The sequence below is a fragment of the Ovis canadensis genome, chromosome 16 (genome assembly GCF_042477335.2).
Source record: "Ovis canadensis isolate MfBH-ARS-UI-01 breed Bighorn chromosome 16, ARS-UI_OviCan_v2, whole genome shotgun sequence".
NCBI classification, from domain to species: domain Eukaryota; kingdom Metazoa; phylum Chordata; class Mammalia; order Artiodactyla; family Bovidae; genus Ovis; species Ovis canadensis.
The window spans coordinates 16835949-16851776 of record NC_091260.1 but is presented as its reverse complement, the minus strand read 5'-3'; the positions used below and the strand labels follow the sequence as shown (position 1 = coordinate 16851776).

Genomic DNA, 15828 nt, shown 5'->3' with positions numbered 1-15828 from the left:
GGAGAAGGAAATGGAAACCCACTCCAGTATTCTTGCCTGGAGAATCCTATGGACAGAGGAGCTTGGTGGGCTACAGTCCATGGGGTCACACAGAGTCGGACATGACTGAAGTGACTTAGCAGCAGCAGCAGCAATATATATATATATATTTTAAAGTATATGGCTGTACTTTATAGCAGTATAAAGGAGGAAATCCAGAACAGAGAGAGGAAGATGACAAATTATTATTTACAGCCTTGGTACCAACAGCAGCAGTGAGAGCTGTCGCTTATCCCTCTAATATCCTTCTTCTAATCTTTCTCCTAGAAACTGTAACCAATTTAAATCTTGAAGAAGTTGTGATGAGGTGAACTTGATGTAAAAAACAGGTGGATCTGAACAGTGTGCGGGGTGATATGCAGCAGGTGCTGTGAGTGCTCAGACCCAGATTCCCTTAATCTCCTCCTCTGGCTTCGTGCGCTTTTCTTTCTAAAGACCCATGCCAGCTGCTCTCTGGAGGATGGCCCCCTGTGCTGGTGACACTCTGCACAGGCCAGAAGCACCAAGGGGCAGCCTGCCGATCCACGACTAAGAAAGCCAAGTTCCCTCCCCTCCAGCCACGACAGACTCTGAGTGGTCACGGCCATGCTGGAGCACCACACCAGGATCAGTGGGCAGCTCACACTCTTCTCCATGGAACTCTGCCTGAAAGCACAACTTCCCTTTCTTACTTCCTCTCGAACGGGTGGGAGAGTGCTGGGACCACTCCTGAATAAAGCCCTTCACAGGATCCTTGACTCAGGGTCTGCATCTGAGGAACCCTATCTGAGGCAGGGGAAAAGATGTCTTGACTCGCCCAGTTATAATCTGGCACCTCTATGTCCTAGGTGTTTCACGTCAGAGTGCTCTAAAGACATGGGCCACTTTTTGGGGTTCTTGTTATTCTCAGATGAGAGACACCTCCTCTGGCCAGATACCTGAAACCCCTCCTCTCTTAATCTCTGACTTTCTGTGGGGTACTCCCCCAACAAGGCACACCTATTGAGATCACACTGGCCCCTCAGATGGTCCTCTTGGTCAGCAACTATTTCAAGACAATTTTTTTTTGCAAAATCTACAGCTGGCCCCTACAAACCACACATTTTTGTCCCTCAGAACTCAGGAAGTATGAGCCTTCCCAAGACAGGTGTTTCTCAGCCTCTGGCCAATGTACTTACTTTTCCGCACATGAATGAGGCACCAGTGCCCATGTCTTGCAACTTCAGGGAACACATATCAGTGTACTTGCAGAGAACTGGGAAGGAAAATCTCTCTAAATCCTCTTACACCTCTGCCAATCAGTCTTCATGGCTCTCCTGTACACCCTCAAAGTCGGGGATGGGCTTACTAGTTGGCAGGACTGTTCTTTCTTCCCCTGCACTGTGAGGTTTGCGAGAGTGTAGTTCTCCAACCAGGGAATGAATCTGGGCCCTCAGCAGTGAAAGCACAGAGTCCTAACCATTGGACAACCAGGGCATTTCCTAGGATTTTCTTTCTTTTTTTTTTTTTTTGCAGTAGTCTCTTCACAGGTCTTCCAAACTTCATGTAAGACTTTGTATTAAATGACACCTATTGTTTTCAGCTTTGAGGCCACAACTGAAATTCTGGACTGAAAGAGTTTTATTTTAACATCCTGTTACATTGATAATGGTCCTCCTGCAGACACTTCACTCCAAGTTTGGTAATTCTGAGCCCCAACTGGTTACAAAGTTCCTCTAGCAGACAGAAAAACAGGCAAAAGGCAGACACACAACACTTCCATTTAGGTGGGAGGGACAGAATGAGGCCAGGAACGGATCAAACTTGAATACACAAGCACCACTCATTGGGGTTCACGCCTGAAACCCCAGTCACATAGATTCTGTTCTTCCAGCTAGAATTTAGTTAACCAGGAAATCCCTACATAACTGCATCCCTCTGTATCTATATCTATTCTCTATATCTTATCTATATCTATCTTCAGAATTTAGGAGATTCCTTAGGATAAATGTCTTAATACCTGGAACCCTCGAAGCTGTTCAGAGCCTCCAGAAAGGCCTGGGATACGCTTTGGTTAAAAAAAAGACTCTTACCAAACTTGCTGAATTTTGCTCTTGTCTGTTCTCATTTCTCATCTCATTTGTTAGTACCCACCTCATCCTCCCTAGCATAGAAATGCCAGAGAGAGTGATCCGAGCAAGTATGGAGCTGTGAGGGAAATGTGAAGAGCCAGAACACAGGTCGGGAAAGTAGAGAGAAATGATTTTGAAGAGGGTTAGACTCTTAACAGCCTTCAGTGGTAGGGTAGGTTGCCTGCATGCAGCTACTCATGAGTCAGAAGTGGGACAAAAGGGTTGACTATCTGATGGTTATTTCAACAAGTATGTCTTTGGTTATTAAATTTTTTTAACATTTATTTTTATTTATTAGGCTGCACGTGGTCTTAGTTGTGGGATCTTTAGTTGCTTGCAGCATGTGAGATCTAGTTCTCTGACAGGGACTGAACCCCAGCATTGGGAGCAAGGAGTCTTAGTCATTGGACCACCAGGGGAGTCCCCCATTACTATGGAGGAGGTATATTATCCAAATCCAATTCTTTCACATTTAGGTCAAGGACTTCTTGGAAGATGTCTAGTGTTGTTCAAGATTGAAGGCTTCAGATTCTGGCACTCACAGTAGCAAGACCCATTCTTCAGTCACCACAGTGATATACAGTAGTAATCTTTAACCCTTTTTGCTTACATCACCACTCCCTTCAAATCTTCAAACATTATGCAGTTACATTTCTTAAACTGGTATCTAAAATTTTCGGTGTGTTGATACTGAAAAATTGTTTCATTACTCATCTCAGTCAGTCAGTCAGTCAGTTCAGTTGCTCAGTCATGTCCGACTCTTTGCAACCCCATGAATCGCAGCACACCAGGCCTCCCTGTCCATCACCAACTCCCAGAGTTCACTCAGACTCATGTCCATCAAGTCCGTGATGCCATCCAGCCATCTCATCCTCTGTCGTCCCCTTCTCCTCCTGTCCCCAATCCCTCCCAGCATCAGAGTCTTTTCCAGTGAGTCAGCTCTTCACATGAGGTGGCCAAAGTACTGGAGTTTCAGCTTTAGCATCATTCCTTCCAAAGAAATCCCAGGGCTGATCTTCAGAATGGACTGGCTGGATCTCCTTGCAGTCCAAGGGAGTCTCAGGAGTCTTCTCCAACACCACAGTTCAAAAGCATCAATTCTTTGGCGCTCAGCTTTCTTCACAGTCCAACCCTCATATCCAACATGACCACTGGAAAAACCATACCCTTGACTAGACCGACCTTTGTTGGCGAAGTAATGTCTCTGCTTTTCAATATGCTATCTAGGTTGGTCATAACTTTTCTTCCAAGGAGTAAGCATCTTTTAATTTCATGGCTGCAGTCACCACCTGCAGTGATTTTGGAGCCCAAAGAAATAAAGTCTGACACTGTTTCCACTGTTTCCCCATCTATTTACCATGAAGTGATGGGACCAGATGCCATGATCTTCGTTTTCTGAATGTTGAGCTTTAAGCCAACTTTTTCGCTCTCCACTTTCAGTTTCATTAAGAGGCTTTTTAGTTCCTCTTCACTTTCTGCCATAAGGGTGGTGTCATCTGCATATCTGAGGCTATTGATATTTCTCCCAGCAATCTTGATTCCAGCTTGTGCTTCTTCCAGCCCAGCGTTTCTCATGATGTACTCTGCATAGAAGTTAAATAAGCAGGGTGACAATATATAGCCTTGACGTACTCCTTTTCCTGTTTGGAACCAGTCTGTTGTTCCATGTCCAGTCCTAACTGCTGCTTCCTGACCTGCATAAAGGTTTCTCAAGAGGCAGGTCAGCTGGTCTGGTATTCCCATCTCTTGAATTTTCCACAGTTTATTGTGATCCACACAGTCAAAGGCTTTGGCATAGTCAATAAAGCAGAAATACATGATTTCCTGGAACTCTCTTGCTTTTTTGATGATCGAGCAGATGTTGGCAACTTGATCTCTGGTTCCTCTGCCTTTTCTAAAACCAGCTAAAACATCAGGAAGTTCATGGTTCACGTATTGCTGAAGCCTGGCTTGGAGAATTTTGAGCATTACTTTACTAGCGTGTGAGATGAATGCAATTGTGCGGTAGTTTGAACATTCTTTGGCATTGTCTTTCTTTGGGATTGGAATGCAAACTGACCTTTTCCAGTCCTGTGGCCACTGCTGAGTTTTCCAAATTTGCTGGCATATTGAGTGCAGCACTTTCACAGCATCATCTTCCAGGATTTGAAATAGGTCCACTGGAATTCCATCACCTCCACTAGCTTTGTTGGTAGTGATGCTGTCTAAGGTCCACTTGACTTCACATTCCGGGATGTCTGGCTCTAGGTGAGTGATCACACCATTGTGATTATCTTGGTTGTGAAGATCTTCTTTGTACAGTTCTTCTGTGTATTCCTGCCACCTCTTCTTAATATCTTCTGCTTCTGTTAGGTCCATACCGTTTCTGTCCTTTATCAAGCCCATCTTTGCATGAAATGTTCCCTTGGTATCTCTAAATTTCTTGAAGAGATCTCTAGTCTTTCCCATTCTGTTGTTTTCCTCTTTCTTTGCACTGATTGCTGAGGAAGGCTTTATCTCTCCTTGCTATTCTTTGGAACTCTGCATTCAGATGCTTATATCTTTCCTTTTCTCCTTTGCTTTTCCCTTCCCTTCTTTTCATAATTATTTGTAAGGCCTCCTCAGACAGCCATTTTGCCTTCTTGCATTTCTTTTCCATGGGGCTGGTCTTGATCCCTGTTCCTGTACAATGTCACAAACCTCTGTCCATAGCTCATCAGGCACTCTATCTTTCAGATCTAGTCCCTTAAATCTATTTCTCACTTCCACTGTATAACCATAAGGGATTTGATTTAGGTCATACCTGAATGGTCTAGTGGTTTTCCCTACTTTCTTCAATTTAAGTCTGAATTTGGCAATAAGTTCATGATCTGAGCCACAGTCAGCTCCTGGTCTTGTTTTTGTTGACTGTATAAAGCTTCTCCATCTTTGGCTGCAAAGAATATAATCAATCTGATTTCGGTGTCGACCATCTGGTGATGTCCATGTGTAGAGTCTTCTCTTGTGTTGTTGGAAGAGGGTGTTTGCTGTGACCAGTGCGTTCTCTTGGCACAACTCTATTAGCCTTTGCCCTGCTTCATTCCGTACTCCAAGGCCAAATTTGCCTGTTACCCCAGGTGTTTCTTGACTTCCTACTTATGCATTCCAGTCCCCTGTGATGAAAAGGACGTCTTTTTTGGGTGTTAGTTTTAGAAGGTCTTGTAGGTCTTCATAGAACCGTTCAACTTCAGGTTCTTCAGCGTTACTGGTTGGGGCATAGACTTGGATTACCGTGATATTGAATGGTTCACCTTGGAAACGAACAGAGACGTTTTTGAGATTGCATCCAAGTACTGTATTTTGGACTCTTCTGTTGACCATGATGGCTACTCCATTTCTTCTAAGGGATTCCTGCCCGCTGTAGTACATATAATGGTCATCTGAGTTAAATTCACCCATTCCAGTCCATCTTAGTTCGCTGATTTCTAGACTGTCGATGTTCACTCTTGTCATCTCCTGTTTGTTTGACCACTTCCAATTTGCCTTGATTCATGGACCTGACATTCCAGGTTCCTATGCAATATTGCTCTTTACAGCATCAAACCTTGCTTCTATCACCAGTCACATCCACAACTGGGAGTTGTTTTTGTTTTGGCTCCATCCCTTCATTCTTTCTGGAGTCATTTCTCCACTGACCTCCAGTAGCATATTGGGCACCTGCTGACCTGGGGAGTTCATCTTTCAGTGTCCTATGTTTTTGCCTTTTCATACTGTTCATGGGGTTCTCAAGGCAAGAATACTGAAGTGGTTTGCCATTCCCTTCTCAGAATGTGGACCACGTTCTGTCAGACCTCTCCACCACGGAGAGGTCCGTCTTGGGTGGCCCCACACGGCATGGCTTGGTTTCACTGAGTTAGACAAGGCTGTGGTCTGTGTGATGAGACTGGCCTGTTGTTGTGATTGTGGCTTCAGTCTGTCTGCCCTCTGATGCCCTCTCTCAGTGCCTACTGTCTCACTTGGCTTTCTCTTATCTTGGACGTGGGGTCTCTGTTCATGGCTGCTCCAGCAAAGCACAGCCGCTGCTCCTTACCTCGGACGTGGGGTAGCTCCTCCTGGCTGTGCTTGTGCGCTGTCGCAGCCACCCGCGCTGCAAAATGGCTGTCTCAGGAGGCCTTACAAATAGCTGTGAAAAGAAGGGAAGTGAAAAGCAAAGGAGAAAAGGAAAGACACACCCATTTGAATGCAGAGTTCCAAAGAATAGCAAGGAGAGATAAGAAAGCCTTCCTCAGCGATCAATGCAAAGAAATAGAGGAAAACAACAGTATGGGAAAGACTAGAGATCTCTTCAAGAAAATTAGAGATACTAAGGGAACATTTCATGCAAAATGGGCTGAATAAAGGACAGAAATGGTATGGACCTAACAGAAGCAGAAGATATTAAGAAGAGGTGGCAGGAATACACAGAAGAACTGTACAAAGAAGATCTTCACAACCAAGATAATCACGATGGTGTGATCACTCACCTAGAGCCAGACATCCTGGAATGTGAAGTCAAGTGGGCCTTAGGAGGCACCACTACCAACAAAGCTAGTGGAGGTGATGGAATTCCAGTGGACCTATTTCAAATCCTGGAAGATGATGCTGTGAAAGTGCTGCACTCAATATGCCAGCAAATTTGGAAAACTCAGCAGTGGCCACAGGACTGGAAAAGGTGTTTTCATTCCAATCCCAAAGAAAGGCAATGCCAAAGAATGCTCAAACTACCGCACAATGGCACTCATCTCACATGCTAGTAAAGAAATGCTCAAAATTCTCGAAGCCAGGCTTCAGCAATATGTGAACCGTGAACTTCCTGATGTTTTAGCTGGTTTTAGAAAAGGCAGAGGAACCAGAGATCAAATTACCAACATCTACTGGATCATGGAAAACGCAAGTGAGTTCCAAAAAAACATCTATTTCTGCTTTATTGACTATGCCAAAGCCTTTGACTGTGTGGATCACAATAAACTCTTGAAAATTCTAAAAGAGATGGGAATAGCAGACCACCTGACCTGCCTCTTGAGAAATCTGTATGCAGGTCAGGAAGCAACCGTTAAACTGGACAAGGAACAACAGACTGGTTCCAAATAGGAAAAGAAGTACGTCAAGGCTATATATTGTCACCCTGCTTATTTAACTTATATGCTGAGTACATCATGAGAAACACTGGGCTGGATGAAGCACAATCAAGATTGCTGGGAGAAATATCAATAACCTCAGATATGCAGATGACACCACCCTACGGCAGAAAGTGAAGAAGAACTAAAGAGCCTCTTGATGAAAGTGAAAGAGGAGGGTGAAAAAGTTGGCTTAAAACTCAACATTCAGAAAATGAAGATCATGGCACCCGGTCCCATCATTTCATAGTAAATAGATGGGGAAACAGTGGAAACAGTGGCTGACTTTATTTTTCTGGGCTCCAAAATCACTGCAGATGGTAACTGCAGCCATGAAATTAAAAGACTCTCTTTGGAAGCAAAGTTATGACCAACCAAGCCAGCATATTAAAAAGCAGAGATATTACTTTCTGACAAAGGTCCGTTAGTCAGGGCTATGGTTTTTCCAGTTGTCTTGTATGGAGGTGAGAGTTGGACTATAAAGAAAGCTGAGCACGGAACAACTGATGCTTTTGAACTGTGGTGTTGGAGAAGACTCTTGAGACTCCCTTGGACTGCAAGGAGATCCAACCAGTCCATCCTAAAGGAGATCAGACTGGGTGTTTATTGAAAGGACTGATGTTGAAGCTGAAACTCCAATATTTTAGCCACCTGATGCGAAGAGGTGACTCATTTGAAAAGACCCTGATGCTGGGAAAAATTGAGGCAGGAGAAGAAGGGGATGACAGAGGATGAGATGGTTGGATGGCATTACCGACTCAATGGACATGGGTTTGGGTGGACTCCGGGAGCTGGTGATGGACAGAGGCCTGGTGTGCTGCAGTCCATGGGTTGCAAAGAGTAGGACACGACTGAGTGACTGAACTGAACTGAACTTGCATATCCAAATATGATTACTTGTTAGAATGAGACAGGGCTCAGTGTCAAATATAAATACATTTTTACATTTTATTTTTACAGATGTTAGTACTAGGAAAACTTGTTCATAGAAGAATAAACATTTCTCACAGAAATAGCATGCAACTTTAAAGATTATTTCCAAGTTGTCATGTCAAATAGTACATAGTGGTCTGTTAGGAAAATTATCTTAAATTATCATTAAAACTCAAATCAATCCTCCAGTTTTTTTGAAAGCAAAGTATTGGAAACCACCTGACTAGTAAAATGATTTTTTTGTATATTCACTGGAGAAATTCCTTTTCTCAATTTCTGGGAAATGTACTAAAAAATCTTAACCAAGATTTATGAAATAAATATTAATTTTGTTGGTATAGCACAAATCCTCTACCAAAATTCCTTTGTATTCATCAAATTCGGCTTCCTTTGCAGCTTCTTAGGGCCACATGATTAGGTCCTAATGAATAGTGAGCAGGAATAATGTGTTTCTGAATAAGCTGGTGAGCTTTTCCTCTATTCCAGCAATATCGGAGACCATGGATTCTAGATGGCGTACAGTAATGTAAGACGGAAGGCTAGCTGACTCCATTCGACCTTGTATGAACAAGACATATATAAGATGCCACGATGTTTCCAGGGTGTGGAAACATGTCAGCTTGACTAAGCTAAACTACATTTCTCCAAATTCTGTTCCTGTACGGTTCTGATCAGGGTGAGCCACCAGATGCCAGGATTTGGAAGATGGAAGTGAAACTGCAGTCACTTGTAGCCCACATACACTGTCACTGATCTGCTTGCTCACTCACCTGCTTCATGTGAGGAACAGCTGGGTCGGCAATCCCTTCACCTTCCTCTAGAGACTCCTCCAGTTTCTCCAGTTCCTGGGCAGGTGTGTGTGTTCAGTTCCCTGACAAAGGGCTCCAGGCTCTGCAAGACATACATACCACCAAGGTTAGGGCAGTGAGGACTGACACAGGTTTTGTCTGACTTGTATGCCCGCCCTTCCCCACCTTACATCTCTCTTCTTGTCTTGACTGCCTGCCCTGTGACTTGAAAATCCAGCATCAGTACAACACCTACAACCTTACAGAGATTGCTAAACTAACTGGACAATTATGTGAGGTCAACTTGTACAAAAAGCCCCTAGGAACCATCTTACTGGTGCTGTTTCCCTGATTGACTTCTGGATGATGCAGAGTTAATTTGCCACGGTGGCACAATGTATTCCACTCTACACCTTTTTTACCCTTTCACTTCGAGGTCTTATGTAACTTGATAAGTAAAAAAAAAAAATCAGTGGGGAAGATACAAATGTTAATTTCAATACATTTGCCAGTAAATTAATTGAGGAAATGTTTTTTCCTTATGTGCTTTAAATGTATCTTCCTAAAAATTACAGCACTAAAGACTTACCTCGTCTATTGGTAACATCTATTGGTGCTATCAAACCAGTCAGCCAAGTTAGAAAAAGTACGGCTTTGTTTTTCCACTTCAAATAAATGTTCTCATATGGGGTCACACAGAGTCGGACATGACTGAAGCGACTTAGCAGCAGCAGCATGGATATCATGACAACTATCTTTTTTTCTAGATTCTATACATAAATGGATAAGGCATAGAACCTTGTCATGTGGATAAAATGAGGGGCTTCTACCTTCAATACTTCCCAACATTCTTTTTCCTTCACTTTCACAAGATTCTTGAAGAGAATTTTGTTCTTTACATTAGTTGGGAATGAGTTATGTCAAAATTTCACTGTACTATCCTTCTTTACAACGTATTTGAACTCAGAAAAGTCAGCACAGATCAAAATATACATTTTAAAGTACCATTCTTTATCTTTGAAAGTATTCATAAGAAAAGGAAAGATACAAAGCGCTACCAAGGTTTTATGGTGCCCTGATTACAAGAGAACTCACTAAGTTCAGTATTTGAACTATTTTTTTGGGGGGTAACTCTCAGTTTTCTGTTGCTGCATATCAAATTATATAAAAATTTAAAATAATAATAAAATAATATACATTTAAAAATGCTTAAAATAATAAACATTTATTATCTCATACAGCCTCTGCAGGGCAGAAGTTGAGGAATGGCTTGGATGGGTGGGTCTTGGCTCAGGGTATCTCACGAGGTCAAGTTTTGAATGAGACTAGTTATCTAAAGGACCAACTGAGGTGGGAGGAGATGGCTTCCAAGACGGCTTACTCACAGGTCTGGAAAGGTAGAGCTGGCTGTTGGCAGGTGGCCTCAGTTCCTTACCACACGGAGGTTACGGAAGGCTGCTTACATGTCCTCATGACACGGCAGCTTGCTTCCTCCAGAGTGAGTAATCCAAGATAGAGGGAGCAAGGACGAACCCACAACTCTCATGACCTAGTCTTGGAAATCACACATCCTCACATCTGCCATACACTCTTTTGGGTAAATTTAACGTAAAAAATTGTTAACAGGGTATTGGAGTAAAGACAACTCTGAAGAATACAGAGGTAGCAGTTACTGGGAGAAGCTACCACCTTTGAGACTGAGGCAGAGGACTCAAGGGGAGGAAGAGACTTGGAAGAATCTCCCACCCCCACTGCTCCGGTGAGATTCAAATCTTACTAGAGAGAGGACAGTTATAGCCCACTGGATGGTGAAGTTTGCTGAGGTGGACACGTTGGGGCTGGCAAGTGGGAAACCCTGCTGAGGTGCCACTGAACTCACTGGGAAGCCCTCTCTGGATGTTCCAACCACACGTGTGTGTGGGTTCTGCAAGCCATCTGCTGCTGTGCCACAAAGGCAAGAAGGAAAAGGCTATTCTGGAACAGGGAAGAGAAGACCCTTCATTTGGCTGTTTCCCTCTAGGGCTCTCTATTGACAAAGTTAAGCACTGTCAGCTGGTAAATATTTACAAGGTCCCACTCCAGTATTTCAAATCATGGAAAGGAAGGGTGGATTTGGAACTGAGAGGCTATAAATTGCTAATAGGCACTTACAGGCTCTGCTACAGAAAAATGTATGTATTTGATTATGAACTGCTGTCCAAGACCCCTTGGGAGTATCACATTATATATACAGTATGTACATCACACTGCCTGTGTACAATCTGAACGATTCTGAACATTGAAGCATATCTGGACCTCAAGGTTTTGGTTGAGGGATCATGGACCTGTATCAGTTTGGTTTTGGCGTGTTATATAAACCCCAAGGTCTTCTGCCACTGTCTATGACAAATCTAATTGCCAGTTGCCATCAAGCTGAAGAAAAAAAATATGTAAATACTTGAGTTCTTGCTTGAGGAGAGGAAAGAGCACAGTGGTAAGTCTTGGCTCAGCTTGCCTCTTACACAGCTTGGGAATGATTTCTATCATATACACAACTTTTTCATCTCACTGAGCTCCTAGAATTCGACCCTATAATATCAGTATTTTTTCCCTCTTAAGGTGGGATACGGTTTTCATAAAAGGATAGAAACCTTGAGTTATCTCCATTATAGTTCCAATGCCCAGGGTTGCAAATTCAAATATCTATATGGGTTAAGTGTACAACTTAAACAAGTAAAGCACGCAGATATAAGGCAACAGGGAGCAGTGGTAACAGTGGCAATCTAGAGTTCATGCTTTACATAAAGAAGGTAATTGCTATTCACGTTCATGTCTGCTAAGCTGCTTCAGTTATGTCTGACTCTTTGCAATGCTATGGACTATAGCCTGCCAAACTCCTCTGTCCATAGGATTTCCCAGGCAAGAATACTGGAGTGGGTTGCCATTTCCTTCTCCAGGGGATCTTCCCGATGCAGGGATGGAAACTCCATCTTGTAGGTCTCCTGCATTGGCAAGAAGGCTCTTTACCACTAGAGCTGCCTCAGTTCAGTTCAGTTGCTCAGTTGTGTCTGACTCTTTACGACCCCATGAACCACAGCACACCAGGCCTCCATGTCCATTACCGAGTCCCGGAGTTTACTCAAACTCATGTCCATCAAGTCGGTGATGCCATCCAGCCATCTCATCCTCTGTCGTCCCCTTCTCCTCCTGTCCCCAATCCCTCCCAGCATCAGGGTCTTTTCCAATGAGTCAGCTCTTCGCATCAGGTGGCCAAAGTACTGGAGTTTCAGCTTCAGCATCAGTCCTTCCAATGAACACTCAGGACTGATCTCCTTTAGGATGGACTGGTTGGATCTCCTTGCAGTCCAAGGGAGTCTCAAGAGTCTTCTCCAACACCACAGTTCAAAAGCATCAATTCTTTGGCTCTCAGCTTTCTTTATGGTCCAACTCTCACTTCCATACATGACCACTGGAAAAACCATAGCCTTAACTAGATGGACCTTTGCTGGTTAAAGTTATGTCTCTGCTTTTTAATATGCTATCTAGGTTGGTCATAACTTTCCTTCCTAGGAAGCCTCAATTCTATTTAACCCCTGCGTATTGCTGCCATGCAGATCCAATACAACCAGATAATCTGATTTTTCAAGACAGGTTAGAAATTCAGATTTGAAAATGTGTAACTGTCAACTTTGAAACAATAAAAAAGTGCAGGACAAACATATATAATGGGGGTTCATATTTAGCTTGTGATTCCGACCCTAGCCCCTTGCTAGTTTCTGTGGCAAGTGCTGACACTTTAAAGGTCTTGATTGGCTGCTACATTAGTGAGCCCCAGTGAACTATGCCTCTGAATTCACAAGCTTGTATAGGCCTTTTCCACGCTGACTTTGGGCTTGGCCATCCAGCTGGTCTTAGCCAATGAAATGTGGGCAACCAAATCTTGGTAAGCATTTGCTCACTGGAGCTTGTCCTCTTGGAAGCTAGTCACCATACAAAAGCCTGAATGGTAAGAAGCTGGGAAAGAGAGGCCCTGGAGGATGAGAAACTGTTTTGATGAGATCTCAGCTGATTGTGTTCCCTTGAGTAAACTCAGCTTAAACTACGTAGGCCCAGCTGAGTCCAGTTAACCCACACAATGTAAATAATAATAAAGCACTGTTTTTTTAAACTACTATGTCTTGGAGGTGGTTTGTAAGATGCAATATGTAACTGAAACAGAGGTCATTTATTTTAACCCCTTTATTCCACTAATGAATGTCTCAAGGCTCAGAGAGGCAAAGGGTAGGGTGAAAATCAGACACCAAGTTAGCAGCAATAACTTTCTAATTCTGTGCTGTTTCGGTTCCTTCAGTGGAAAGCAGCAGATAAGGGCTATGGAACTCAAAATCTACCTGCACAGAACTTTACACTGTGTCCTTCCTGCATATAAATTACTCTAATAACTTGATCCTTGGAAACGGAACGATTTCTAGGTCATCTAGTTCCTTCACTTTACAGGTGCAGAGAATGCGAAACACTTGAGAACGGCCAACATTTGGAAGCTGGCCTGATACAACTGGACCGGTAGTAATGCTATGAGATGATAAACCTGGCCGTCTTAGCTGGCTTTGTGTTCCTCTGTTAAATATAATTTCAGAGAACAATTAACGGTAGACAAAGCCATTCTGAGACCATGACAGAGCAATACAAAAGCAATACCCCTCCTTAATTACATTTGAACACAGATAAAACATATACATTGTCCAAACCATAAAAAATGACCAAACATCCCCCAGCCTGGCTAATGAGGGACTCCTGCTTCTCTACCAATTAGAGTTTTAGCCTCATTCTAGCATTCTTTCTTTCTAGGTAAGGTTTATTGGGATAGCCAATCAGAGAATTACCCCACTTCCTGACAGCATCTTATCTAGAATAAAGCCCCACTTCCTTAAACCCTCTTCCAAACCACCTGACAACTCCTTCTGAGATGCTCTACGGTTCTTCGTGGTGTGTGTCCTCCCTTCCCGCACCCAGTAGTAAACTCCACTTGTTCAGCTATGGGTGTGCCTTTGCTCCCCTTTGTTAGAGGGTACTGACAGACGACAACGTTCACACAGAGCTGAAGGCAGAATTCACTGGAAGGCGTCTCCAGCTGTATTCCTTCTTAGCACCTGTCACTCCTGCGATTAATGCCTGTCTTCCCCTCCCTGGAATTAAGCTCCTTCAGCAGAGAGGCCTTGTCTGTAAGGTTCAGAGTTGAATTTCCAGTGCCTACACTGGTACCCAGCAGAGGCTGGAAGTTTGGAAACATATTTTCTGAACAAATCAATGAAAGGGGCTCAATATACACGGATCCCCTTTCATTTCTCAGTTCCTCCCGGTACGTGGTGTATATAGACCATAAACCTTCTCCTCCCCTACTAACTTTCCGACACGCCTAGGACGCCTACCCGTCTGCCTGAGATTCTGCCGTTCGTGGGCCGCTCTCCCACGCCTGAGCCCCAAGACCACCCCCTCCTGTCGCACGTCGAACCCACCTGTCGTCCACACCTCACCCTATCGTAAACGCTAGCGGACCAGTCGCGCCGCTACTTCAGCGTCGAGTGGGCGCTGCAGACATCGAGCGCGCATGTGCGGAAATCGGTCGCAGTATCTCTGACAAGTGAAGAGTTGCCTCGGAGTTTCGGTGCCGGTCCGGGTAGCCTCGGGCTGCCAGGAAGTCAGGATAAGGCAGCCGGAAGGAGAACCCGAGAGCAGGGCTTTCTGGGACATGTAGTTGGGCCGCTGCCCAGGCCCCACTTTGAGAGAGCCCTTAAATCTTCAGGTCTGCAGGTCTCGCATTCACAGTCCAGTGCTGCTTTCCGCTCCAAATTCCGCTTCGAGCAGCCGGGAGAGAGTGGCCTGCTGCCGGACTCTCGTCCCCACAACGCTCTGCGTCGCTCGCGGCGCCTGCCGGGAGCTGTAGTCCTCGCTCTGCGTACTGCGTTCGCCGAGGGGGAGGGCGGAGCTGCCGGCGGCCCGGGCGGGCTGGCAGCGAGAGTGGGTGCGAGAGCCGCCTCCGCCTCTGCCGCCTCCGCCGTCGCCTCCTCCGCCCGGGCCGTTCGCTGCTGCGCGGGGAGAGCGAGGCGGGGCCGCCGGGGCCGCCATGGAGCCCGACTCGGTGATTGAGGACAAGACCATCGAGCTCATGGTGAGTGCGGCCCGCTGGACCGTCCGTTCTTCCGTCCGACCGGCCCCGGGCGGGCCTGCCCACCTCAACGTCCGGCGCGAGGCCAGCCCTGGCCCTTCCCTGCTGCCTCGGCCCGGACCTGGGCCCCCCGCCTTGCCTGGCCTCTGGCCCGGCGCGGTTCCTCCGGATCCCTCGAGCTCACAGGCCGGACCCGGCCCGGCCCCCTCCATGCCCCTCGGTTTTCCTCCCACCCTCCCTCCCTTCTATCTCCGGGCCCGTCCCTCGAACGACCCTCGCTGGCTTAGGCTGTGGCCTTAGCTCACACTCACTCTAGCATCCCGGTTCCCTCTTTAGAAGGTTTTGTTTTTTTTTTTTCCCTTCTCTGTTTCTCCAGTCCAGGCCTGCATCGCTCTTGCCAGCCCCACTCAGGCCGAGTGAGATGGTGATGGGAGAGGGTACTGAGTAGATCTCCAGGGCCGTAGCCTCCGCATCCCGGAAGGGGTCTCAGCACCCTCGTCTCGACCTAGGGCTGTATTGATGCCGGCATCGGCCCTATGGGGGAGGAGGTGGAGAGCTTTCGGGTTGGAGGCTGTGACCGAAAAGGGGCCTCTTTCCCGGCCCCCTGTGGTGTCCGGCTTCTCGGACAAAGGGTTTCCTACTCGGCCGAGAGGGATGTTTGCAGAGCAAGGCCGTAGGTACTCTGGATTCCATCTCCCTGGAAAGAGAAACTGTAACTT

The 15828-nt window shown here is 45.4% G+C and overlaps 2 protein-coding genes and 1 long non-coding RNA gene across 26 annotated transcripts in view; 2 read left to right on the top strand and 1 right to left on the bottom strand.

The window, feature by feature from the left end:
• STK10 (serine/threonine kinase 10) overlaps positions 1-1610 on the top strand; it is a 152773-nt gene extending 151163 nt beyond the window's left edge. The window contains exon 21 of the transcript XR_011249595.1: positions 307-1610. The gene's annotated coding sequence lies outside the window, so the exon portion shown is untranslated. The remainder of the gene's footprint in view (positions 1-306) is intronic.
• A 10-nt stretch (positions 1611-1620) lies between these two features.
• Positions 1621-15008, bottom strand: LOC138421688 (uncharacterized). Its single transcript, XR_011249596.1, has 3 exons — positions 14460-15008; positions 8947-9067; positions 1621-6270 (listed from the first exon to the last, which is right to left on the bottom strand). It is a non-coding gene; the product is annotated as an uncharacterized lncRNA (long non-coding RNA).
• FBXW11 (F-box and WD repeat domain containing 11) overlaps positions 14688-15828 on the top strand; it is a 130755-nt gene continuing 129614 nt past the window's right edge. For 5 of the 24 annotated variants that reach the window (XM_069556033.1, XM_069556038.1, XM_069556043.1 and 2 more), the window contains exon 1: positions 14919-15112. Coding sequence is in view for 12 of the 24 variants with exons in the window: in XM_069556034.1 (XP_069412135.1) it covers positions 15068-15112 (45 nt within the window). In the remaining 12 variants the exon portion in view is untranslated. Of the gene's footprint in view, positions 15113-15828 lie in introns of all 24 variants that reach the window. The other 19 variants (XM_069556048.1, XM_069556050.1, XM_069556025.1 and 16 more) reach the window with 12 other exon arrangements.